Source organism: Gavia stellata, chromosome 6, assembly GCF_030936135.1.
Source record: "Gavia stellata isolate bGavSte3 chromosome 6, bGavSte3.hap2, whole genome shotgun sequence".
Lineage (NCBI taxonomy): Eukaryota > Metazoa > Chordata > Aves > Gaviiformes > Gaviidae > Gavia > Gavia stellata.
The window spans coordinates 9,067,596-9,094,592 of record NC_082599.1 but is presented as its reverse complement, the minus strand read 5'-3'; the positions used below and the strand labels follow the sequence as shown (position 1 = coordinate 9,094,592).

Genomic DNA, 26,997 nt, shown 5'->3' with positions numbered 1-26,997 from the left:
GGCAAAGGGGATAACTATTTAAACAGCCTGGAGTTTTTGCACTGGCCCCTGAATTTCCATAAGCAAGGCTGCACTAAGGAAGAACTGGTGCATCAAGAAAAAAAAACTACAGAAATTTACTTTTCAGGTCAAATTGATGGAATTATGCACCAATATAAAATTTCTATGGCTATCTTTCAATTTGTTTTTTCTTTCTGTCCTTTTAATCACTTTTTGATTGCAACACTTTAAAAATATTAAGCTTGTGTTTTTTCTTTAAAACACGTTTTTCAACAAAAAGTTCAGGGACACCCTCAGAAAAAGAAAAAGACCCATTTCCCACAGGGGAATAGTGGGGCAAATGTAAATTTGTCATGCTAGAGAGCTCCATTCCCTACACGTGTCTTTGACAAGCAGTTTATGTGTATTTACCCTGTTACATATAAATACAGGAATTCTGTAACTTCTGAAGGGATATTCCAAAAGCTCTTACAGCGACTTTGTAACCTCAGAGACAACATGTTTAACTGCAAAGAAATCAGAAAAAGCCATCAGAACTATACATAAAATCATATGGTCTAGAACAAGACCAAAGAAACCTTCTAATTCCCCCCTTGCACTGAAATAGGATTGATGTTTATCTCAACAACCTATGACAAAGATCTGTCTAATTCGTTCTTAAAAATCCCACAGGACAGAGATCCCTACAGTATCCCTGGGCAACGTGCCCTGACAGATATACTTTCCCCCAATAGTCCTGTACATAGTTTTTGTACAAATTAACCCAATTTCTTTTAATCTTCTAGAGCATTCTACAGCCTGGGAGACTCTTATGTGTGTCACAGCCACCAAGCTCAATTCTACTGACACAGAAATGATGCATTTTTGTTTTATCCGCAGTGAACCTGATCACCTAAATGCTTTCTCCGTGTTTTATCATATCAAACCACAGATATGATTTTATGGACGAAAAATATAGCTCTCAAATTTGAGTGAATTTGCAAGTACTCTGTAACATTCACACTCTTTTTCTGGGAATAATGTCAATTTAATGTATTTCCTTTGCAACGAATACTACAGCAAGACCCTCGCATTCGACACCCTGGTGCAGATCCAGAGCACCACCGTTAGCTTCCATGGAGTTATTCCAGACTTCAGATTAGCATGGCATAGGTGGAAATCTATTCTGCAATATTTAAAGTGCTAGTATACTAATTAGTTATTAAAAATACCAGCATAATCAGAAAATGGGGACACAGATCTTCAGTACAGTATTTAACCCAAGGCTGCTGTAAATGACTTTGATGCAGAGAAACAGAACTCATGTGCAAGCAGAAAACCCTAATAGCTCTGTTATACAACTTTTAATACACAATTTTTTTGAAATATTTGACTCAGTGATACAATATCAATTTTCAGATACCTACTAGGTGCTACTTTCATACTCTGATACTGTTTTATATATTTTATTTGTCAATTTTTCATTTTTATTCACAGTGTCTTGCTTAAGCAGAACAGTAGCTAACTAACGGGGTTTAATTTGGTTGCAATCCGGGTAGCTCTTTTCTCACATAAGGTGACTGAAGAGGTAACTGTATCCATGACAAAGCAACAGCAGTAAAATAATAGTGGAAAAGAGAAGAGATTCTACCACAGCAGCTGGTTAAATTTTGTGGGAAGTTGCACATCTCAACTAAATCTGCAGAGATTGAAAGACTTAGTTTGGATTTAAACTGCTCTAACTGAACACAATTTGTGCTCTCATGTTTGCTATATAGACTGCAAATCTATTTTCAGGAAAAGCTTCATACAAATTTCAATAATCTCTTTAATCACATAGCCAAGCAGACCTGAACAAGTCACTCACAATTTGTTGCAATGCAGATGAGTGTTGTCTTATCTTAAAAGACTAAAATACTGGCAACACCAGAGTATGACATTTTTATTTTTACTGTTACTGCAAGTATATAGAAATCATCCAACGATGATGGGATGATTTCATCCAACAAAGAAACAATTTCATCCAGCAAAGAATGAATTGCAAGAGACCACTTGGAACTATAAGAAACTACCTAAAATATTGTAAAACAGTTCAGACTTATTTAAAATCTTCCCTCTGACTGTGACCAGGCTGGCATTGTATCTGGAAGCACAGTACCTAATTCTAGAAAGGAGAATTTTCTTTTCCCTTATCAGCCTGAGTTGAGCTAGCATCGAGGTTCTGCCTCTAACCATGATGCCAAGAGAGGCATCAAGGCTCAGAGCTTTTTCTAAAGAAGTGCCCTTTTAAACAGGACCTCTGTGAAAGGAGAGTGCAAGCTTCAGCAAACACAAACAACTTCACTCGCTGAACACCTCTTGACGTAGAATACTGGCAGAGGCTGGCTGACCAGCGACATCAGGATGGACATCTGGCTTCCTTCCACTGCCCCAGGGAGATCACTGACCTCAGTAAACAATATTCTGTTTTCCTTCCAAAAGCCATCCTGAAGCCTGACTGATGGCGATCCAAAAATTAGAGGATGACAGGTGTTGGATTTGGCTGGCAGCCCCCTTCCAAACAACCTTCTGCAGAAAGGGAAGGTTAAAGACTGGGCTAGAGTTGGCAAGGTTTATCATGGTGCGGTGCTGGATTTTGAAGCCAGTCCAGATAACAGCACATTTTAAAGTTTTCAGGAGCTTGCTGGTTTCTAGGCAGGCATTCACAATGTGCATTGCAAATGGTTCAATTTTCCCTGACCTTCGCCAGCTGAGAAGGTCCAGAAGCCTGTTCCCGATGATGCAATCCATAATGCGAGCTTCCCTGTGACAGGGGAACCTCTGCCAAAGCAAGAAGTTGAGGGAACTTCTACCAAACCTTTCATGACATGACTGGGTGAAATTTAAGGCTCTTTTTTCCCCCTCTTCTTTAACACGAATAAGGCAAAATAATGCTGCATCTAGTTGATCTTCCTTGCAACAGAGTTATTTACAATGGAAATAGCCACTTCAAACACATGGCTGAGGTCAGGAGCCGGTCTTCATTCTTATGTTGACTGCAAGTGAAATGGCCAGATTTTATGCACATTTGGTATAAATGAGCATTCAAATAAAGGTGCACCAAAAATAGTCACCTACATTTTCAATAGGCAGCTAAATAATGGCTAACTGGGAACTGTAAAGCCCCAAACGCTACACAACAGCTGCATGGACTGAATGGGCGACACTGAATGATGTCCAATATGCAAACCAGAGAAAAGCTTTCTATTTTAGTATGGTGACAATGTCACTGAAGCACCAGACTGGCTTCGCTACCTTGCCTAAACAAGCACAGAAATGAAGGAACAAATTCCATGCTGCTTCCTCAAAACCCTGAATAACGTTAGCACATACTTGAGGACAAATTAGTAATTTTTAGACTTGGGGTGCATTTGTGGCAGTATCTGAGGTCATTTGCCAGTCCCAAGTGTTTCCCTACCCCCCTTTACCCCATAGCAGATGTTTAAAACTGCAAATTTATCCATGTCCAATAAATATTTTCTTTGTGACTGAAAATGTGAAAGTTCTTAAAAACAAATTAGAATCTGTATTCACTGTCCCAGTGTTTCTTCCCATATCTTGTCAAAAAGGAATCATTTATAGTCCCATTAGGGCTGGCCCCTTTTACTGTCTGGGGCCCTGGCTTTAGCATCCTTTTGGCAAGAGATTTATTTATCCAGAATACCTTAAAAAGAATTCAGCAATGACTCAGTCTAATTCTTCATCTCAATCTCCCCCACCAGGTCTTGGAGCTACTAATTACTGGGAAAGGTTAGCCCTACACTGTGAAATATTAGGATATCTGATCTTCTCTGCTTTCAGCCTAATTATGAATGTCCCTTTTCAAATTCAGGTATAATTTGATCATCGAAGTTCCTGTTTCCAAGCAGAAATTCAGCATTCTCATATTATACAAAGAAAAATTGAGCACACAAACAAATTAGGTAAGGCACTGTTTCAGCAGACTTATCTAGCATTTTCCCAATGTTAGGACCATTTCCCGAGTCCCAGGATTAATACTTCTAAACCTAAGAAATATATCTACTTCAGTATATGCTTGAAATACTATAAGCATAAAAGATACTGCTCAAAAGAGCTGCTATTTGATTTGGCAGCTGCTATCGGGCACTGCACTTCTGAAACCAGCCATACATGTTCTAAATATACCCTCTGATTTTTGTGAGACACTGATTAAATTATGGAAAAGATTTTTCTTTATTACTGTGTTCTCTTTCCTCTCTTTATAAAGTCTAGAAAAAGAACAGAACCACTATTACCATGAATCAGCCGGTAGCTTTGGATGTGTAGTTCCCATAAGCTCAGGGAGAGTTTGAGGGAAATGTATGTGAGGGGAAATTGGGAGCCTTCACTAGCTCTTGCAGCAAAAATTTCTGCAGTTTCATTGTCTTAATGATGATGACATCCTGGCCTCTCCCACCAGGTGTCACTGCGAAGTCACATAAGAGGATCTGTTGGTGATAACGGGAGACGCAGGCAGAATGAAGATGAATAAGGCATACGAGTCATCGCTGAAAAAGAGTCTTTTTTCACTCCTCCTCTTCCTTCCCAGCCAAAAATAAAGCATAGCAGCACCGCTGTGCCTTAAGCTCAACAGAGCGGAGTATCAATTTTAAATGACGGATACGTATAGCTCATATTGCGTAAGAGTTTTAAACACATGCCGTGTGAGCCGGGGCTGGTGCTTGGCTGCCAGATGTGGCTCTCTCTGACGTGAGGATGAGGAGATGTCCAGATGAGATGTCACAGCCACGGTGTCAGGACTAAGTCTGGAACGGGGATGCTGACTTTGAGATGATCTTTAGAGACTTACATGACAAGCCCATCTGATCGCTCTGACAGTGACATGAGATGAGGGAGTAACTCAGATGCAATTCTTCCTTTTGCAACCGAAGTCCCTAAAAACCAAAAACGTGTCCCGCAGACCAAGTTGCAAAATAGCTTCTAAGGGACTACTCCTATGTCTGAGGACACATGCAGCAAAACCCAAGGAAACCCCTCAGTTTTACACTCTGTGGATGGGATAGACCGATCTATAGGTGTAATCCTTCCTTCCCCTCCCACCGGTGACAGGAGCACATGCCACCCTGTCACATTCTGCTACCCCATGATTTCCAAGCGTGCACTTAGCAGCAGAGCATAACTCCAGAAGTTGTCTACCTCTGTGAACACAGACTTGCTCAAAGGAGGTCACACCAGGGCTTTATAGCAGTGCAGCCCAGGAAAGGTCCCTGTCCTGCTCAGCAGAGCCATGCAAAGGGACGGTGAATTACCCTGCTGGGATGTCCCCGGTCTGGCAGCAGCATGCCAGCACGGAGGGAGGTCCTCCTGCCCCATTGCCCAGTATTCAGCGTCACGCAATCCCAAACTCAATGAGCTTCCAAACTGCAACACAGGGACACCACAACCTTCTCTTTGTCACTTAGCAGGATCACACAGGCGACCTCTGGCAGAGCCCCTCGCTGCCACTCTGTCTCACCACATCTGAACAGTTTCTCCAAGTCCCTGATAGCAAATGAAGGTACTTTAATAACACCACGACAGAATTAATTTCTGTTGAAGAGTGCTCTAACAAAGTGTTTAAATGAAATTAATTTTACCTGCACTTTACTTTTTAAAATGTACATTATTTTTATTAAAGTACTATATATATATATATAAAAACCATAAATACTCTTATCCTATCGCTTTGAAAGTACTTTGTGCTATACCATGACTTGTTTTAAAATTATTTTTAAGCCTCATTGTTGCTAAAACTTATTCTCAAACCAACGACGATCATACAGCAAACTGAAATATAAAACACTCTTTGCTGGTGCTATGCATTTAAATGCTCAGCTGGTTTCAGCTGCAGAACTTTAAACTCTCTTTTATAGGATATCACTCCATTTTAGTATAAGCATCTATCAGGCACAGCTCTGAAAATGTTAAGTCAGACTATGAAAACATTGTCAATGCTTATTTTAGTAATAAAAACCATGTTTAAGCTATGCTTTCATGTTACAGTAATCTATGTATCAATCTATAACCTTCCAGCTAAATGCACTAAGCAGATTAAGCTCTGATGGATTTGAAATGTTTTTCACTATATTATCAAAAGTCTACAGATCAGCATAAATACCTCAAAGAAATTTTTTCCCCTTTGGCAGATTTACAAAAGCAGAGCTTAACTTGAATTGAAATGAACTTCTACATTTTTCCAGGGCAAAAACCCGTCAAATCTACTCTAGATCTCCTCTGCTTCCGGACTTAGTGAAAAACTGTGATTAATAGTACAGTGCATCTATTCTGTCGTGACAAAAGCAATCATGTTATGAAGAAAAGTGTTCCCTCTGGGTCTACCATTCATATGAAGCGTCAGGAGTTACCCCCAACGGTGGCACTGCTGGGAGTGCGATCTGCATAGCGCTGTGCAAACAGCTCTCAGAAAGGGAGAGGGGGGATTTTTGTTGATGTGTTCTTGCCGATTACGATAAAAGACCTTAAAAATTGGCTTCCTCAAATAGAAAACAACAAGTTTTGGTTTTTTTGTGTGCTGCATTTAGGGAAAGTGAGAAGCAGGTCGTGAGCCGTCACAGTGACCCGGCGGGCACTGCGGGGAGGCTCGGCTGCTGCCGCTGGAGGTGGTGAACTTCATCAACAAAAAGAGCACGCGAGGAAAGGGGAGTGTGCTGAACTCTCTGTGATCCCGTTTCAGCATTTCTCACAGCTCCTTTGCAGACTATCTGCTGCTGATGGCTGCACAGATGGAACGAGATTTCTACATATGCTCAGCATCCATCCCGGTAGCTCGCTGAGACGGCGGCAGCGCAAACAAACACGGGTCTGAGCATCCCACCCAGCTCCATTAGAGAGGTGGGGAAGACACGTCTACAAATGTCAGTGGGAATGGGGGAAGAGGAAAAATAGCCCTGAGGTGGTAAATTTCAGCCTTTGCCCAGATTTCAAGCAATTCCTGTCAGGTAAATTTGGATTTAAAATGCTGTTCCAGTTTATCCTACTGAAGAGGAGGCACCCAAGAAAAGGAGAGAATTTGGAAAAATAAAGGTGCCAGTAACAGTGTATCAGCAGAGCATTCACCTGCTGCTGGGGTAAAACTTCAGCCTCACTGACAACGATGCCTGAATTCCCAGGACTCCAGTGGGGAGCTGTCATCCATCTCCCAGCGGTCTTTACCCATTTACCACCACGCCATACCCAATTTCTTCTGGGATCCCGCTCCATCCATCCACGCATGCAGAGAGCTGACATCTGAACACTGCAGACCCATCCGATCCCATGGTCCCACAGCTTCTTCAAGCATCTGCCACAAATCATCAGTCCTGACTCCTGTCCCAGGTTTACCTCCATGAGGACTGCACAGGTGACATTGTGCAAGAGAAGGAGCTCAGCTCACACAGTCCAACTCTGGATTTGATTTTGGACGCTGCGCCCCATCACTTGGGGACGTTTATACCTGAGGTTTTCCTGTGGGTCCTTCTACACATTGCTTGTGAAGTAAGAGAAGTTTTTATTTCAACGTAAAGCATACCTGGACACAAAGTGACATTTCCAAAGGGATGCTATATCCTAATTCCTGAAAAAATGTACTCCCAGTGAATAGCAGGTTCAGTGGTCCTACTCTGTACATGCTGCTCAGAGAGGTGACAGAACCTGGCTTGGTATAACCAGACTGTATTTGGTCAGACATTCATTTCTTATCCCAGTACATTATCATAAAGTTAACAAGAAAGTTCGTTATAAAGGACAAACCTGAAAGTCAATGTCAGCCAAGAAATTGCCTGACCAATCCCGTAATTGAATAAAAATATGCGTCAGCAAAACAAGTGTCACCATGGGCTTGCCGGTGTGCTTAGAGTTCACTGGCTTGGCAAACTCCTCTCAGCATGGTGCTGTGTGCGAGACTCTACAGGACCTTATGTACTAAAAGATGTTTATCAGCAAAATAAGGGCACTAATATGCACATTTGACCTACAGAGTCAAACAGACCTGCCCACAACTTCAGCAACAAATTAATAAATAAAGAAAAATTAAAGAAAATTAGCATTTTGTAACTTCTTAGCCACTCCTCTGGTTACAAAGTGCTTCAGAAGGAGGACATTCACTTGCAAATATTCTGTGGTACAGTGTAAACACACATTTAAATTTCAAAAGTAATCTAAACCGCTATCAGATTTTTCCACTGATATGTTTGATGGGTTTGTACACTGATTTATGGGACCAGCTTCTCTGGGAGTGGCAAACAAAATAATTTGTTTTAATGCACTCATTTTTGAGTCCAACAGCCCCAGCTTAGCTGTGATACACAGTAATTTAAGGAGCGATTCATATTTTTACATCAATTAATGACGAATGGCATTTTGCAACCTATCCTGTTCCATTAAGCCTCAAGGAAACTGGGAGCAGCCAACAGGGCGCAGTTAATAGATGCATCTGGACACTTCTTTCTGTGGAGGTAAGAAAAGCTTGGGACGGTGCTGGGACCTGCAGGAGAAAGTGTGACTTTAAAGGGAAATCGTGTCACAGGAAAGAGAGGCTGCCAGGTCCCAAAACCAGGATCCTTGTGAAAAGGAACTGCTGGCAGCATTAGCCAGCAACAGAGAGGGATGCATGTTGTGTACATGTTATACATATATATGCAATATATATATTTTAATTTTAATTCTGATTCTAATTAGCTTAAAAGCCTGTTACATCCCCCAAAAGAACTGGGGATGGCCCGGATCCTTTCCTAACTAGTGACCAGGTGAGATTATTTTGCAAGCAGCTGCTCACAGACATCTAAATGGCCATTTGCCAGCTGAAAGGACCACAGCAAAGCAGTGCTCCAGCCATGACCCTCTACCCCACCAGGCCCATTTTCAAGGGAAAGAAGCCAATTACTGTGAGGACTTGTCTGGTTTTAGAAAATTTTTAGGTAGCAATATCTGGGCAGCTTCCAGGGCCCACCTAGTGCTGTAGAAAACAACTTATCAAGTAAAATTTTTTCCTTCCTTTAAAATAAACCCCCTTTCCCTCCCATTTCTGTCCTTTTCTGTGATGTGAAATCTGCCACGTCTATGAGTGATTGCAGGTGCCATTAAATAATGAAGCAGTTCTGTTCATTAAAGCTTGGTGATTTATTACCTTTGGACTAAGGGAAAGAAAAACAGCCGGAAAACAGAATTCTTACATCATTTCACATTATTTCCAGTCCAGCACTTCAGACAACTATTAGAATAGCAGATTTTCAGCTCCGTGGTCCACCAGTCCCAGAAATACAATGCTGAACATCTAATTCCAGCCAGTTCTGTAAATCTAGAGTGTAACTTAAACTCATAACTAACTGCTGCCCTAAATGTTGTGTCCTACCTTCGTACAGCCAGTCGCTGAGCCCATTGAAAATAACACCTTCCTTTCCTGTGGAGACCACTCGGATGGCTTGTTTCCCCACATGGGCACAGTAATAGATGTTATTCTCAAAGATAAATATCTGATTTGAAGGGAAAAAGAAAAAGAGAACAGCATTAAGCAGTGGCTCCGTTATAAAATGTTGCATTTTGCTTTTACAATAATTGGCAGTACAAAATCACATATCACATTTTTATAGCGTCTTTTGTCAAAAAAGGATTTCTACAGCTTGCTTCCAACGCCATCAACTAATAGAAAGATGCTAATTTACAGCAAACTGAAGCCTTGGTCCTTTGATACAAGCTTTATTTTTCTCACTCCTGTCTTCATTTCAGAAATTGAGCAGTGTAGTTAGAGGGCATGAAATGAAGAATTGCCATCGCTCAGGATTTTGAAAAAGCGGTCCAGGAGACAGTAGCAGTTTGCAGAACTGATGTTGATGCTATGTGGTGACTGAACTGGCTACTGGAAATGGCTTCTTGCTTGTTTTCAGCTGCTCCTGCTTCCTTAAAACACAGCTGGTAACCTATTAAATAAATCTGAATCCCGTTTTTCATGCAGATCCAACAAGACAACGTGTGCTGTTGAACAAGGGACAGTCTATGTGACTGCAGCATGTTGGCCAAGAAAGCACGAGGAGGTTGGTGTTTCGGGGAGCAGGTGCGCATGTGCCAAGGACCCAAAGGGGTGTGCGAGACCTGTCGCCCTGCCCCGGTCCCCAGGTCACCTTCCTACAGTCCCAGGGTGGATGGGACAAAGGCACCCATGGGGTCTCACCGCCCTACCAGCATGGATGCAGCTGCCATAGCCCCCAGCCCATCTCTGGAAACCTCTTCTCTCCTGTTGCAAAAATCTAGTGGATTCAGGTTGCTGAAAGATTATATCATCAAAATGTCACGGGACCTCGCAGCTCCTCGGGAGGGCAAGCGCAGGCCCACACCAAGGATCGCCATTGGGTACCTAAACCTGCCTCTGCAAACGCCTGCTCACACCGCTGGTGCTGTCTGTGGGAGAGCAATTCCATCGTGGAGAAGAATTTATAAATACAAAACCCTTATCAATCATAAAAACTTCAATTCAAGATAGTCAGGAAAGGAGCCTAACATAAGACTCCCAAATAAACCTCCTGGGTTTTTTTAAAGCTAATTTCATGCAAGTCATTAGAGCTAATGCTATGAGAATGCTTTTGGAAATCAGGCTGTATATTTAGCTGATCAGCAAGCAAAACTGGCCAGCCATTTAAAAAAAAATTGTTCCATGGCACCAGTCTTTATCATCTGGTTAAATGCTTTGTTCTGTGTTTTGCTGTCAGCGATGACACAGATCCTGTCCCCTCCTCACCCCAAAGTGAACTGCATCCTGCTCAAACTAGTGCTTTTCTTTTTAAAATATTTTTAAACTCCATTCAGTCTGCAAAGATGTACTGAACAGGGTATCAGAAAGCCATTCAGACTGAAAGACAAACTGTTAATATGATTTAGTAGACATTTACAGATGGGTTTTTATACACTTGCAGATGTTGGAATAAATGTTAGGTATCTTTACCACGATATTAGAATGCAATTTCTTATGTTACACTCATGAAAAGACAGAATTGGGAAAAATATTTGCTTTCAGCTTCTGTTTCACATCCTATTATAGTATGTATTTCACCTAAAGATGAGCTGGAAAGATTCCAGAAGTATAGATGCTAATTTAATTTTGGCAGTAGTTATAGCAAGTTTGCCTAAAGGTAAAAAGTATGACTGAAACTGTTGCTTGCTTTTATTCCCTTTAAACTAAGAAAAGCTGCATCCAATTAATATTTTTTGAAAGTAAAAAATATGTTGTGCAAGATACTACATTCTTTTTCTTACCTTGATTTTTAGTAAGCAGAGGAGCCAGATGAGGGATGCCAAGTAAAGAATTTTACCTGTTAGCTAGTCTGCACATGGGAGGGTTGTTGAAGCTTAAATGTACACAAAAATCAGGAAGACTAAGCAGAATAAGATACTTTGGGCCCAAGCAAATCCAAATCTTTGTGTCCAAGAGCTAAACCTGCTGGGGGTGCTTGGGTGGGGGCTATTCTGTGACAGGCACACAATCAAGTGGAGTTATTCAAGCGATGCAACCCTTCCCTTGCCCAAATTCTCCAGGCAAATGAAGGTTTTGCAATATTTTGTACTGTATTAAATTTTAAATAAATTTACAGGAAAAATAAAGAAGGCGATTGACAACCTATTCCTGCCCTTTGCTTTGTAAAGCACTGCAATATTTTCTGTCTTCACTGTTTTGTCTTTCAAAGCTTCATTGCACTAATCAGGCTGCATGAGGTATCCGGTAGCTGTAATGGAAAAATAATATAGTGCTCTGACTTCAAACTGTCTCCCATATAATTCAGAGCCAAACTGCAGCACCTCAGAGAGAATTTAAAATTATCCTCCTAACTACAGTGCCTTGTACCCTAAAAATGTCAGCCGTAATCAAGATAAAAGATAACTGAAGCAGCACAAGGAAGATTTCTGTGTAATGTATCTTATAAATTAAGAAAGAGCTTTTGAACTTCCGTTATTCATCAAAAAGAAATGTCTTTGGATTACTTCACATTCTGGGTTAGAAAGATATTAGACGATATTAAAAAATACCTATATAATATTTTTTACTGTTTTGGTTTTATGACATCAGAACAGTGCTTTCTATCAAATCATCATAATCCTTTCAACTAATTAGAGGATAAGAAATTTTAGTACAGAAAAATAATTAAAAAATGTATGGACATCACTTTCACATCATTTTATGCTTGCTTTACATAGCAGTTCTAGACTACCGTAGAATGACAACAGAAGGGGTCAAGCTCAGTTTTATGCCTCTGTACAGGAGACAAAGATCAGACACAAAATTTCTGGTGTCTTTTCTTTTGGTGTGCATATTTGAGCAAGACTTTACCCCCAACATTCTTGTAATATATATGCCTTTTATCATGGACAGCAGATAAAGTCCAACGCTGAGCTCAGCTAATGGCATGGAAAATAGACCTGTGCTATGTCAGGAAGTTGAATACCGTGTCCGTTTTCATCATGACACATTCAATGCAGAGGAAAGAGAAGATACTCTGAAAAAAGTAAGAAGAATGGAAACATCCATACATAGACTGAAGAAACTGAAATTGCTAACTCTGTAGAATAAACAAGGAAGACATAGGTTCTACGAGATAATGGAGAGGAAACAGAAAAAAGGAAAAGGATGTTTTTACCCTTTCATTTCTCCAAAACAACAGGGAAACCAATGAAACCTAGAAGAAAGCTGTTTTAAAGTGGATTAAAAATATTTTTCCTAATGTAATAAAAATTAATGCGTGGAACTCCTTGCCACTGGAATTAACAGAAGACAAGAACTTCATTCTCTTCCTGCTGGATGTTATAATAGATGCTCAAAAGATTAAATACTTAACAAAGATAACTGGAACATCTGGAGGGACTAAGATAAAGTGCAGTGGTTTTTTTTAAAATGCATTCACTTAATCCCAGGGTAATAAAAATCAATGGGGATTTTGCTGTTGGCATTATGTGGCTCAGAATGTCACCTGAAACTTTCAGCATAAGTGATAACCCCTTTAGCCTCAGGTGTCAACACACCACTAACTCACGTGTGCTGGGAAGAAATCTCTGCCTGTTTGTACCTTGTATTATAACTGATTACTTCAAACCGTTCGATCTCCTCATGTGACACAACTAATATTGTAGAAAAAATACAATATTGGAGAAAAAATACTTGACTGGTTGGACCATGAGCCTGAGACAGGAGGAGAACTTTAAGTCAATGATTAAGTATTTATCCAGTAAGATAAATTTATACAGTAAGGTAAACATTTAAACTAATGACAAAATAAACTTCATTCACTTAAAACATACAAAAGCCTTAACAACACTAATTGATTTAAGAAGGATTCATTTAAAATATTTTTGTAACTGCTTAAGGGCTTCTGAAGCAATGTTCTCTACCAAACTGACCCAGAGTGGTATTCAGTAATTATGCTCCAGTAATTAAAATACTGGTGATTTTAAATGGATAAATTTATGGACCTTTTCAGGAATCTAATGAAAATAATCTCTTTAAGACCTCTGCAAGAGTCACAGTGACCAACTATTTTGAGCAGATGAATACTACACCTCTTTTTACGGTTGTTCAACCCACCTTCCTTCCAGCCAAAGAAGTGAGTGAAGTTCCTATTTCTTCACAGACCAAAAGAAAATAAATTCATACGCATTAATCTGCATTTTTACTGCTTCTATTTATTTTCCAACTGTAGGGTGGCATTCTAAGTTTATGTTCTCTTTACCCCATCATTTCTAACATGTATAACTTGTCAACTGAATGAGCGACATCACTCAAATTTAGCATCTCCAAGCATAAAGTTAATGCCTGGATGCTTATTACTTTAAATTATTAGCACATTGTAGAAGTGTGAATGTTTCCTACACATTAGAAGGCAGCCTTCCACACTGCAAGGCCAGCCCACAGGATTTAACTACGAGAGAGTAGTTAACGTGGAAAGGTTGGCCATTTAACATGGAGAGTTTGGTCAACAAGAACTGGCCTTCATGTACAGACAAGCACAAAATCTTGCCTTGACACTGTTTTAAATTCCAAATCAGTCCAAATTTCCTTGGAGGCTGAAAAAACCAGTCACAAAATGGAAGACTCAGTGAATGGGGAAATGTAACTACAAATCAATGTGCTATTCTCTCCTCATCCAACATAATGTGCTTCATTGTTTTCTGGTTTTAATGTTAAAGCCTTCTTTTATTTTTTTTCTCCCTGTGTAGAAGTCTGCTTTTTTGCTGGCAAACCATTTTACCTGAGGGCGTATGCTACAGAATAAATAAAATAACAGATTCATTTTATAATTCTGTGCATCTTTCAGAAATACTTATATTTATTTTGCAGAATCGGTAAAAAATATCTGTGTAAAGCTAATTATCCGCGGCCTTCATTGTTATAGGTGCTGAACAAATGCACAGAAAAGGCAGTCCCTACCCCAACAGCATATCATTTTAATACACAAAGAAGTACTATTGTCCCCATTCAACATGTGAAAAAAAGAGAGACACGGGCACCGAAGACAAGACTCAGCTTCCCAAACATAGTCACCTAGAGCCATTTTAAACCCCTTCATGCATCTAAAACATCTGGCAGATATGATACAGGACATATGGGAAACCTCTGCTCTCACAGAGTGGCATCTAGAGGCCACATACATTTAACACTACTCAGCTGAGGTGCTCCAGGAACCTATGATTAAGCAGGCAAATCCTATTTTAAATGTCACACAGGAAGACTGGCAAAACCATGAGTCAAACTCGGGTATCTTGAGCTCTATTCCAATGCCTTAACCATTTCACATCAGGTAGACTACTACAAGCTTGTGAAGACTGGTAGAGAAGAGATCCAAAATGTGCCATGAACTGCATGTCTAACTGATCTGTTTATTGGCAGAGTCATGGTCAGCTTCAACATGATACTTACTTGAACTCATACCTCCTCCTGCAAAGGCAGACCTACAGCTACTGTAAAATCCCTTTTGCTGAATAATAAAGAACAACAGTTCTTGCATGTATCTGGCTCTGTACATCTGCCATTGTTCATTGCCAGTGTACACTGGTAGGATTTAATACTGCCTTATCTTGTGCAGGACTTTCTGTGGCCTTTTGTAGATGGCATGATCTAGTCTGCCTTAGACAGATGGCAAGTAGACTCAGCAGAGAGATGCAAGTACCAATGAAGACATAACAGAAGGTAAAATCTGCCTAACTTCAGGGGATTATTCTCCAGCAGGTCTTATGGTGTGCTGGGTGCTCCCAAGTCCAAATAAAGTCAATCAACGCAGTTCATGTAAGTTAGGTATCTACCACTTCCACTGAGTACAAACAGCCAACCTCAGATGCCTTCATCCACTCAAGATCTGGTCCAGGGTAATGGCAGCACAAGCATGCATTCAAATTAGACCATCAGTAGATTAGTACGGGAACTAAAAAATAAAATGCACTGTGAAAACAATCTTGGAGAAGCAATCATCATCCCTCCCAGCCCTACTGATAAGCCAGACTCTGGCTTCCTTGTGCACATCCTTCAAAGTCTCTGAAAGCTCTCTCCTCCTGCTGCAGGGCAGCACAGCCCCAAAAGAAGGACTGTAGCATATGTTCAAGGACTATCGCCTTGATGCTGTCGCTCATAGTCCTAACCACGTCAAAGTCCTTGGCCTCTTCTACCTAAACCCCAATCACATCAAATTTCTTAAGCAACAGCCACCCATTTTACCACTCAAACTCTATGAGAATATATGTGGGCAAATTAAGTTAATCATTTGAGGTACATCTAGACTTCCGTAAGGTTAGGCAGTCCTGGTATATAAATGGGGATTCAACTGCCTGAAATCAATCTACATGCAATTTAAGGTTCCTACCTATTTTCTGTCAATTATCTCTTCAATCAAGAGCTCATGTGAACATTTGTATCTGGTTTACACGGCAAGGTTTTGGTAGCAGCAGGGGAAAGAGGGCTTCAGGGGTGCCTTCTGTCAGAAGACACCAGGAGCTGCCCCCATGTCAGACAGAGCCTGTTTCAGATGGCTCCAAGACAGACCCACCGCTGGTCAAAGCTGAACCCATCAGCGATGTTGGTAGTGCCTCTGTGACAATATATTTATAAAAGGGTAAAACCACTGTGCAACAGATGTGAGAGAGGAGTGAGAAAATGTGATAGAAACAGCCCTGCAGACTCCAAGGTCAGTGAATAAGGACGGGGAGGAGGTGCTCGAGGCACCGGAGCAGAGATCACCATGGTGATGCAGCTTGTCCTTGTGCAGCCCATGGAGGTCCACGGTGGAGCAGATATCCACCTGCAGCCCACGGAGGACCCCACGCCAGAGCAGGTGGATGTGCACTGAAGGAAGCTGCAGCCCGCGGAGAGCTCGCACTGGAGCAGGTTCCTGCCAGGACCCGTGGCCTGTGAAGAGGAGCCCATGCAGGAGCAAGATTTCTGGCAGGACCTGTGGCCCGTGGGGGACCCATGCTGGAGCAGTCCGTTCCTGAAGGACAGCACCCCGTGGAAACAACCCACTCTGGAGCAGTTCATGAAGAACTGTATCCCATGGGAAGGACCTATGTTGGAGAAGTTTGTGAAGGACCGTCTCCTGTGGGAGGGACCCCACACTGGAGCATGGAAAGAGCATGAGGAGGAAGGAGCAGCAGAGATGAAGTGTTATGAACTGACTGCAACCCCCATTCCCTGTCCCCCTGTGTCGCTCGGGGGGAGCAGATAGAGAAATCGGGAGTGACGTTGAGCCTGGGAAGAAGGGAGGGGTGGCGGGAAGGGAAGGTGTTTTTAGGGTTTTTTTGTTTCTCACTATCCCAGTCTGTTACAATTAACTGACAATAAATTAAATTAATTTCCCCAAGTAGAGTCTGTTTTGCCCATGACAGTAATTGCTAAGTGATCTCCTTGTCCTTATCTCAACCCACAAGTTTTCCATAGTACTTTCTCCCCCAGTCCCATCAAGGAGGGCAAGTGATAGAGCAGGTTGGTGGGCATCTGGTAGCCAGCCAAGGTCAACCCATCACAACAGTCCCATGGTTTAATCAATGATATTTTTTTAACTTTTCAGCATAAGATTTTTAACTTCTATTCATTTTTTTTGGGTGTTAATGATAGGAAAATTTTGCGCTGAACTGTATATTAACTATTTATGTATTTATAGGGTGTTACACATCATATTGGTCTGAAAGTCTCAGAAAAATAGACAGATTTATCTTCCCAATATGTCCAGGAAGTAGAAAAGCATTAACTCTTTATTTATATGCTAAGTAACCGTTTGAGGTCTGTCACAGAGTCACAGCATGTAACCGGGATTCGGAAATGTCAGATCACGAACACAAATGCATGATCAAGCTCTTCCTCGAAATGCACACACAGAAAGACCTCTCCCTTCTTCCCTCCACTTCTAGTGCCTCTAATTCCATCCAAATATTTGGGAGATAGCCCTTCTCAAGCTAGTCTTGTTTTTCCACTGCCATATGAATCCCGGAAGCTGAGGACTGCGAAAATGAAAAACTGCAAAGAGAAAACAATTTCTTGCTGTTTTGTCCAAGTTAAAACTTGTCCTTACTACACCGAATTAGCATGCCCATCCTTGCCCATGCAGCGTCTTGAGGCAGATACGATAATTGTGTCTTCACTTTGGGATATCAAGGAAATCTGATGAGCATTGTACCGGAAAGGTCTTAGCATTTTGCAGTTATCATTCTTACATCAACTGCAGCAGAAAAATGTGTGATCAATTAAAAATCAGTTCTAAAGCTTGTTGCTGATTGACTATGCATTATTTAATGAATACTCTGCCAATTTCTTCTTTTAGACCTCATAAAATGCAAACTTTGATGTTCAAATAGCTTCCATTAATGCATTCTGTCATGAGTGTTGTTCTTAATGCATACGACATGATTACACCAGCTCTTATCAGTTCTTCAAAAAGGGTAATAAAACCATAAACTGCTCCTCACCAGTGAGCTTACATAATAAAAGCTAGTATTTTAATTAGGCTTTTCTTGTTGCCATTTAAATATAGCTTGATAGCTGGTGGGAAAAAAGTAGTAAGTCAAAAAACTTCAAAATATTTCCATTCTCTCCATCAAATGATTCATATTCACAATTTAGGAAAGAGACAGATAACGATTATGATAGAGGAGTGAGATAAAGAATTTTTAAATCAACTTTTCTTCTTTACAAAACCAAATGAAAACCAGTGAAAGCCTTCCACATGATCAACACAGTGCAGAGAATCACATCTTGATAAATTATTGACAGAAAAGGCTACAGTTTCAGTTTTTCACACCAGGGTTTATCTTTGCTTTAATTCAAAGTAAGAAGCTAACTCCTTACCAAGCCAAGGATTTAGAAGACATAGCAGTTTCTGAAGGCATGCAACAAATAGATAAGGCTTACTTGAATTCAACTTTACCCTACCCAGAGAAGGGCAAAGGTGGTGTTTAGACCAAAGTGAGGACTACACCAGTTTTAAAATGATTCTGCAGGAAGTTTTTCAGGACAGAGAAGCTGAAATGACCCCAGGGGACCACTGAAACCAGAGAATACAGTAGTACAGATTGATACATGTAAGAATCGTGCTGATCCATAAACACATCAAAACCAGTATTCATGACTTCTCATTGGAGATCAAAGGCTTGTATGCATCTGATATCAGTAGTGCAAGAGATTAACTCCATGGAAATCAATGCAATGAAAGGAAATGTAATTGATTCTGCAAAGGAAAACTGTCAGAGTTACTGTAAAAGACAAATGAAAAATCTGCTGCCTTCAGTGGCTTTGATTACCTATCTAGGAAAAGAAGCGTAGAAGAGACACCACTTGTAAATTGTGCAAGTCTTCTGATTTTAGCCACATATCTTGGAAAGTGCTAATATCCCTTGTAAAATAAACATCAAGAATTTAATTTTGCTTTCCTTGCACGCAATCAACAAAGAGACTAAGAAGTCAGAGAGAATGGAAAAGCATTCCTTCGTGTCTTCAAATAAACATTTCTATTTCTATGAACAATGGCTAGGCCCCATTTAAGAGCTTCCGAGAGAGGATGTGGCACTCCAGGTCTGGGGGTGACTTCCCTCTGGGGCTGGGGGAGATGATCGCTTTGCCTGCAGGAGGTGGAGAAAGTAAGGGAGCAGTGGGAGAAGGTCAGAAGACCCTGCAACATCAGAGGTGTCAAAAAGGATGTTGAAGGATCTTCTCTGAGACGCTGCCTGAAAGGAGGGGCAGGCAGAGTCTAAGCTGATTGGGCTGGTAAACGGAGACTCCTGTGAAGGCTGGAAGCTGGTGACTTCAGGCACTGTGAGGAAGGGTCCTGCTCTGCTGACAGATCTGCAGCTACAGACCAGGTTCAGTGCCCCGGTTCTGGGGCTGGGAACTCTGTCCTGCCTGGGGAGGAGAGCTTTAAACCGAGAGCAATGGGGGAGGGAGATGATGGCCCACAGTCAGTCAAGGAAGTGGTAGACCAGGCTGGCAAGAAAAGGGAGATGTGGACAAAAGAGACTCTGGTGAACAGGGTTGAAGGAGGCCCACCTCAAGCAATGCACAAAAATAAGGAGAAGCTGAGCACACAACACCACAGGGAAAGCTTTCATACTTTTCCTGGGAAACCATCACAGCTGGGTACCTCTCTGTACACAAATGCATGCAGCGTGGGGAATAAACAGGAGGAATTAAGGTTTGTGTGCAGTTGTAGAGCTACAATCTCAATAGGATCATAGAGATGTGGTGGGACAGCTCATACGACTGTAGTGCTGTGATGGATGGATACGGGCTTTGTTGTTTTTGTTGGATTTTCAAGTACCGCCTCCTCCAATCTTAAGAATGGTCCATCCTGATGTGTCCGAAACCAAGCAAAGGAGGCAGGAGGCCTGCGGGGATGAGGACGTTGCTCCTGACACAACTCAGACATTACAAGGGAGTGTACAAGAGGTAGAGGCAGGGACAGGTGACCTGGGAGGAATATAGAGACATTGTCTGATTGAGCATGGATGGGTTAGGAAAACCAAAGCTCGTCTGGAGCTGAATTCAGCAAGGGACATGAAGGGCAATAAGAATGGCTTCTATAGGTACATCAGCAGCAACAGAAAGTCTAGGGAAAATATGGATCTGCTGCAAGTAATATTATTGAGCTATTAAGCAAGTTCCATAAAGCCCATCTATTCCTTGTTAGGAACAGTTAAGGTTTTTCTAAGATTATCATTTTTACTAAATCATGTTTGTGGTGTGTCTACAGTATTCAGTAAAGTCTGGAGACCTTTTCTCCAAGAAATGTTAAGGCTCACTTTGGAAAGAAGAAGAGTTTGTAAGATCCCGTGGTTTTTAAGGTCTTTAGAGACAATCCAAATTTGGCAAAACCGATACTCAAGATAAAGTCCCATTTAATGGGCTATAGGAGTAATGACTGAATTCTGTGATCTGGAGACACATTCCCAAACTTTTTTCCTTTTAAATTGGGCACAGAAGAGATTTTTTGTCTTGCTTCTGCCAGCTTAAGTCCTTAAGTGCATTAATATTCTTCTCAGGTTTCTACAAGCTTCGCTACATTTTTGACATTGCATCATTACAAACACAGTGCATTTCCATTTGTATTCTGTGAGCGGGCTAGACCACAACATGTAGGGATTCTAATCACACCTAGAATCTGCCAGAGTCCATCCAAATAAGCAATTATCATGATTCTGGAGATTTAAAAATATATGTTTCCAGCAAAATATGCTGTCCTATTTTCTGTTCTTCAGGGAAGAAAAGAGGGTTTATTTCACCTCAACAAAGAGAAACATGTCTGCTTGGATTTCCTTGCCCTGGATTCTAATGGGTTTATTTTAATTTATAACTGCCTGGTTATATTAAAGAATGTATCACCATTTAGTATGGAACTCTGATTCTGTTTTTAAGTTCTGCTTGATGGGTTATCTTGTATTCTGTAACCTAATATCACTGATGGTTATGTCGGACATCACTATAAATTAGATTATTTAATGTGAGATGATACAGTGTTTCATTTTAAATATTTTATTGTGTTACAGAATGAATATCTGCCTAAGGAGAGAGCACAGATTACTTGTCAGCATAAAGAAACTGGCAACTGGGATTCAGGGTTCCTTGAGGTACACCTCTGACCTTGGAAAGTGAGCTATTCAGTGTAATATTCCTCTTTAATACAATGTTTAGTAATAGAAACCATCAACATCTATTCCAGCAGCTGAACAGTAGAGCTAACAGAATTGTTCCTGAAGCTCTCTCATGGCTCTGACGAATGGCAGTTTCTGGGGAAGGTGCGACGACCACCACAAATGAAGGTGAGCTACTGAAGAGTCCCTTAGATGGCACTGCTTAGTCCTGCTTGCAGCATCCTAACATCTGTCACTTAAACGTACACTCACCAATGACTGCTGCTACCTAAAGTGAAACGTAACTATTTTCATGGCACAAAATAGCAGCTTTCCAAGAGCAACACTTTCCATAAGCACTTACTTCAATGGAAATCAATTACCAACCATGGTTTTGTAAGATGCCAGAAACCCTTATGCACAGACCTAAAGTAGATACTTCTAGCTGTTAGGTCTCTGAAATGAAAAAAGCCCTTAACAAAAGATACATGTTCAATATCCATAAAGCACAACTGAAATTAAAGAAATATCAACATTTTAGATCTCCATAATAGGAGGGAATTATTTTCAGTGGAACTGACCCTACCCTAGTGTGTTGCACTGTTAGGAATTTTGCACTTTGTGCGACTGCAGAAGCATATAGAGAAATGTGGTAACATATAAAGGAAGAGAATTCAGTACTCGCCCTGTAGTGCAAGTATAGACGTGAATCGCTCTAAGCTAGCAAGTCCATCAATACATGCATTTCTTGTAGGTACATACTTGGTTTCATTAATGCAGAGTGTGAATGTCCGCAACGTTTAATATATTAATCCTGTAAGTCCACTGTAAGGTAGGAATATATTGCCGTCTCCATGCTATAACTTAACCAGAAAACAAAGTGACATATATGAAGTCACAGAGGAAGCCTATGGCAGTGTCTCACCTCCAGGGGTGATGCCTTAAACACTACATCAACCTATGTCTCTTATATTTGGATATAAGAGCAGTAACTTTTTTTTCTCTGATTTATTGGTAAAACTTCTATGGCAAATAATCAATTTCATTTTTTTCCTCTGAAATCTTTCACGCCCACAAAAAGAGCAACATCTTATTTACAATAAAATCACCTATATCTTCTTCAGTAACATTTATTGTAGCATCTGCAATTATCTTAAATATCTTGCTCTTTTGCTACTGATGAAAATGCAGTACCAAGATGCTGAGATGAGAAGGCACACAACTGTTCTCAGCAGAGCTCATAACACTGACTGTACCAAAGCTTCCCTTCGGTGAACGAGGATCGAACACATCAAACCCGCTGATGCCAAAGGAAATGACAAGGATGTGCAAAACCAAAAATACGACACTATGGTCACTGTAACCAAAGAGCAGAACATCAAAGGGAAAAACAAACACAACATTTTTCCAGTGGAATTCTTTGAATAAAATGGGGGGAGAGGGGAAGGGAAATCCCCAACCAGGGTAACCTGTCCAGGTATTCAGTGTATGTGTAATATGTCTTACTGGGGTTTCCTTAAAGAATTAATATTCTGACACTGGAAAAGCGTATGGAAGGGAAATCCCCAACCAGGGTAACCTGTCCAGGTATTCAGTGTATGTGTAATATGTCTTACTGGGGTTTCCTTAAAGAATTAATATTCTGACACTGGAAAAGCGTATGAGGGGAAGACAGCACATCATTATTCTGAAACTTGTGCGTTTCCCAGAATGCGGGAACCGTATAAAAAGCTGTCTGAGTATCCCCCACCATGCTTAAATAGGGCTTCTATAGACATTAGGAACGGCGGGGGGGTGGGCTTTTCTTCCTCACAACTAGCAAGATAACCAAGCCAGAACAATTACATACAGCAGACCACAGCTAAATATTGATTCAGATGTCATTGCAAAAAGAAAAGGTGAGAGAACAGCAGCTTGAAAATAATGATGTAAAAATCTATGAAATAATGGTGGAAACAAATAGACCTACAGCAACTATACACCCAGCAGTTCAAAAGCCCTGCTGCAGTAGGAACAACAGCAGATGATTCAGTACCTCCTGTGAAAACGGTCCTCCTCACTTGATATCTAGGCAGCCCTTCTGCCTGGAACTAAGCTGGCATGACAGGCAAAAATTCAGGCAAGAAAAAAGCTGCTAATTAGAGGAGTCACTCCGGTTTAGTTCCAGGTGTCATCACTTAACCAGCTTTTTGCATCTAGGTATCCTAGTTAGCAAGACATTGTGCTACAGTGTTAAAAAAATTGATAAGAACAAATGAGGTGGATAGGTTCTGGCGCCGTGCAGCAGGACCTATCATTCAAGTGTTTTATATATGAATGAATTTCAGTATTTCTCTAAATTGTATTGCACTTTTTAGACAGTAGTATCTATGATAATAAGCTGTTTACCAGCATTAGCATTCATTGTTTGAGGGCACCTGCAAACCTCTAACATGGTAGGGGCTGAAAGACTCACTCCTTTTTTTCCTGCCATTTGCATTTCACTGAAATAGAGATTTCTTAATGCAACTTCTGCACCTGCTGTGAAACATAACTTCTGTTACTTTAGAACCAATTATACACTTGATTGCTGCATAATCTACAAGAATAAAAGGCAGTTCCTGCTCCAGAAGAGTTGACACTGGAAAAGGTTTATTGACTATGAATGCAGGAGAAACCCATTCTGACCATTCTGTGGGCTGGCAGTAAGTGCAAGGGCATACAAAACTTCCAGCAGCTATAATCCTCTTCCTGGATATTTGTGGTACTTTACAGAAACAGTGGAAACAGTAGAAGACTGACTGGCCAGGAGAACTGTCAAGGTTTAGTCCCAGCTGGCAACTAAACCCCACCCAGCCGATCCATCACTCCCCCCAGGTGGGATGGGGGAGAGAATCGAAAGGGTAAAAGTAAGAAAACTCATGGGCTGAGATAAAGACAGTTTAATAGGTACAGCAAAAGCTGCGCAAGGAAGCAAAGCAAAACAAGGAATTCATTCACTACTTCCCATCAGCAGGCGGGTGTTCAGCCATCCCCAGGAAAGCAGGGCTCCATCACGCGTAACGGTTACTTGGGAAGACAAACGCCATCATTCCGAACATCCCCCGCTTCTTTCTTCTTCCCCCAGCTTTATATGCTGAGCATGATGTCATATGGTATGGAATATCCCTTTGGTCAGTTGGGGTCAGCTGTCCCGGCTGTGTCCCCTCCCAACTTCTTGCCCACCCCCAGCCTACTCGCTGGTGGGGTGGGGTGAGAAGCAGAAAAGGCCTTGACTCGGTGTAAGCGCTGCTCAGCAATAACTAAACCATCCCTGCTTTATCAACACTGTTTCCAGCACAAATCAAAACCACAGCCCCATACTAGCTACTGTGAAGAAAGTTAACTCTATCCCAGCCAAAACCAGCACAAGAACCTAAAAAAAGTTTTCTTTGCTGAAGAATAAATACTATGATCTATGAGAGAGATTGTTTTGAATTATAACTGCTGCCTCTAAAGTTGTGCAGAACTGCTTCCCCCAGCATCTGATGTGTCACCATTATCATTAGTATCTGTCAGGGCTGTTACAGATTCTGATTAAAAAAGAAGGAAAATAGCAGCATGGCAGAAGTTTTTCTACTTTGGAAATTGGAATTTAACAACTCCTGTGAACCATACTTTAGGGCTGTCAACACAGGCAAATACTCACTGCGCGTTATTAGAGCAGTCCTACTGCTTGCTCCTTCCTTTTGATAATAAGGCCCACATACATACCTAGCTTATCCTTAAAGCAAGTATTTTGAACCTAGATGTGCTCATTTTGGGATAACTTAGATAAAAGCATCCTGAAAACTTGAAGTTTTTCGGATTCCTTGAGCACTTCAGCTCCAGATAGGCACTCGACAGTCTCTCGCTCCTGAAGCACTCCCTGACTTAGCCGTGCCGCCAAGGAAACCCGCAAAGGAAACCTCTTCACGCGTTTTTTTTTTTTTTTTGATAAATAAAGGGGTCCGAGCCTGTCAGTTGCACGAGTTTTATGCAAACTGAGTTCAGGGTGATAGTAATTATTAACCTTTGCATAGATAATATTGGGGCAAATGTACCATGGAAACCTCATGTGAGCCCTCTGCTTGTGGACAGAACCTCACTCTAAAAGATGTAATGTTATAAAGCATGAAACTGGTAAAATATTCCAATAAGATCAATTAACAGAAGCTTTTTTGTGGCAGAATTGCAACTCCAAAAGTGGGTAGCTGTTGAGTCATAAGTGGCAAGATCAGAAAAAGAGAGGAAATCTAAAGAGTGAAGACTTTACAAAGATAAGCATACACAGAACAGGGCAAAGATACAGCTTAACACTTTTTTGCAGTCCTATCATGCCATCAGCATCCTCATATTGCTAGGAAGTATCACACAAACTGTTTGAGGGTAATACAGCCTATTCACTGAAAACCTCCAAGCACCCTGCTGATACCATGAAATACTAAGGGGAACTTTGGGCTGTCGGGTGAACGATGGAAAGGATGGATTTTTTTTCATAGTCATTTTGCATAGTCATTTACACCTGCAAATGTGAATATATTACACTGCTATTCCGATTTAATGGCGTTTTTCACCCATTCTATAAAGCCATAAATGATGGCTCATGTTGTAGGACAAATGAGAGGAATGAACCCTTTGATAACAGCCACACTTAGGAAATGTTACCTCTTGTACTGAAGCTAGTGTCTCTCTTTCTATTGACTCAGGAGCCCATACTGGTAAGGGTCTAATTCTTCCACCAGCTTTGTAAGACTTCAATTGTTAAGACCGGCTGAAATCTGAGAACGGCTGAAGCATTTTTCCAAGATGCCAGAAGCGAGGGCTTTTTTGCATTCTGATCTTCTGACATAGATTTTCTCAGATCCAATATCTGCCATTATTTATACAGCTCTGTTGGCATGTGTGGCATTCTGCAGGCTAGTAAGAAGTCAAGAACCATGCTCTGAGGAGTTCATCATCTAAAAATTGGCATATAATTTAATGAGTAAGGACAAAAGCAAACAAGATAAATAGAAAATTGCTCCTGGGAAAGTTCCACTGTTTATTTTTAATCTCAAAGAATGCAGATCATTCAGGCTGCTTCTGTTTCAGATTTGTTTCTTTTTTGAATGATTAGACGTGCAAGAAAGAAAGAGGTCAGACACAGTGACCAAAAGTTCCCCTGGGAAGGATGAAATAGAAGCTACAAAGGGAATAAAAAATTTTGGAACCAAACCCTCTTATTCTCCTGCCCTGTCTCTCCTTTGCATTGCCAAAAAAGAAAAAAAAAACAGGAGACTTCAAGGGGAAAGCTTTTTATTTCCTGAAAACTGGGGTATCTTCAAGGTGATGCAAACCCATCCACCCATCCATTGCTCCCACCTTTCCCGGGAGACGCAGCACGAAGGCGGGTTGCAGACTGCACGTACAGGGGGGGCTGCTGTGCGTGGCACCGGAGCTGGCACGCACTCACGTGCCTCAGTGCAGTTGTAGGACCACCCTCAACTACTCTGACAAGTGCTGGGCCCTGTAACCACCGAGAACCAGGGCAGCTGACACGTACTTCCCAGCACGTTACTCCTTTCCATCACACTTGACGTTTTTTCCCTCCCTCTCCTGCATCACAACCCAGCCTACATTCAGCAAACACATTCACACCATCAAGTTTAAATAGACTTTACTTTTTCTCTGCCTTTGCACTCAATGTTGTCCCCACAGAGGAGACATGGATTTCACTGGCAATCATATTCGGAGTAACTCAATTAGTCCTGAAATAGAGAACAGTGAGCATTGTGTATTTCCTCTATCTCATTTATAATGCTTGTAGAGTTTTTTTAAAAAAGCTTCTCTTTTCTCTGACAATTCTCTGTTTATCGTTAGCTGTAAATAGATTCTATTGATGCATGGAAAAGCCTGCTTATT

At 41.1% G+C, this 26,997-nt stretch overlaps 1 protein-coding gene across 2 annotated transcripts in view; it reads right to left on the bottom strand.

The window, feature by feature from the left end:
* DPP6 (dipeptidyl peptidase like 6) overlaps positions 1–26,997 on the bottom strand; it is a 422,729-nt gene that overhangs the window by 80,954 nt on the left and 314,778 nt on the right. For both annotated transcript variants that reach the window (XM_059819117.1, XM_059819118.1), the window contains exon 8: positions 9,368–9,488. In XM_059819117.1, coding sequence (XP_059675100.1) covers positions 9,368–9,488 — 121 coding nt within the window. The remainder of the gene's footprint in view (positions 1–9,367; positions 9,489–26,997) is intronic.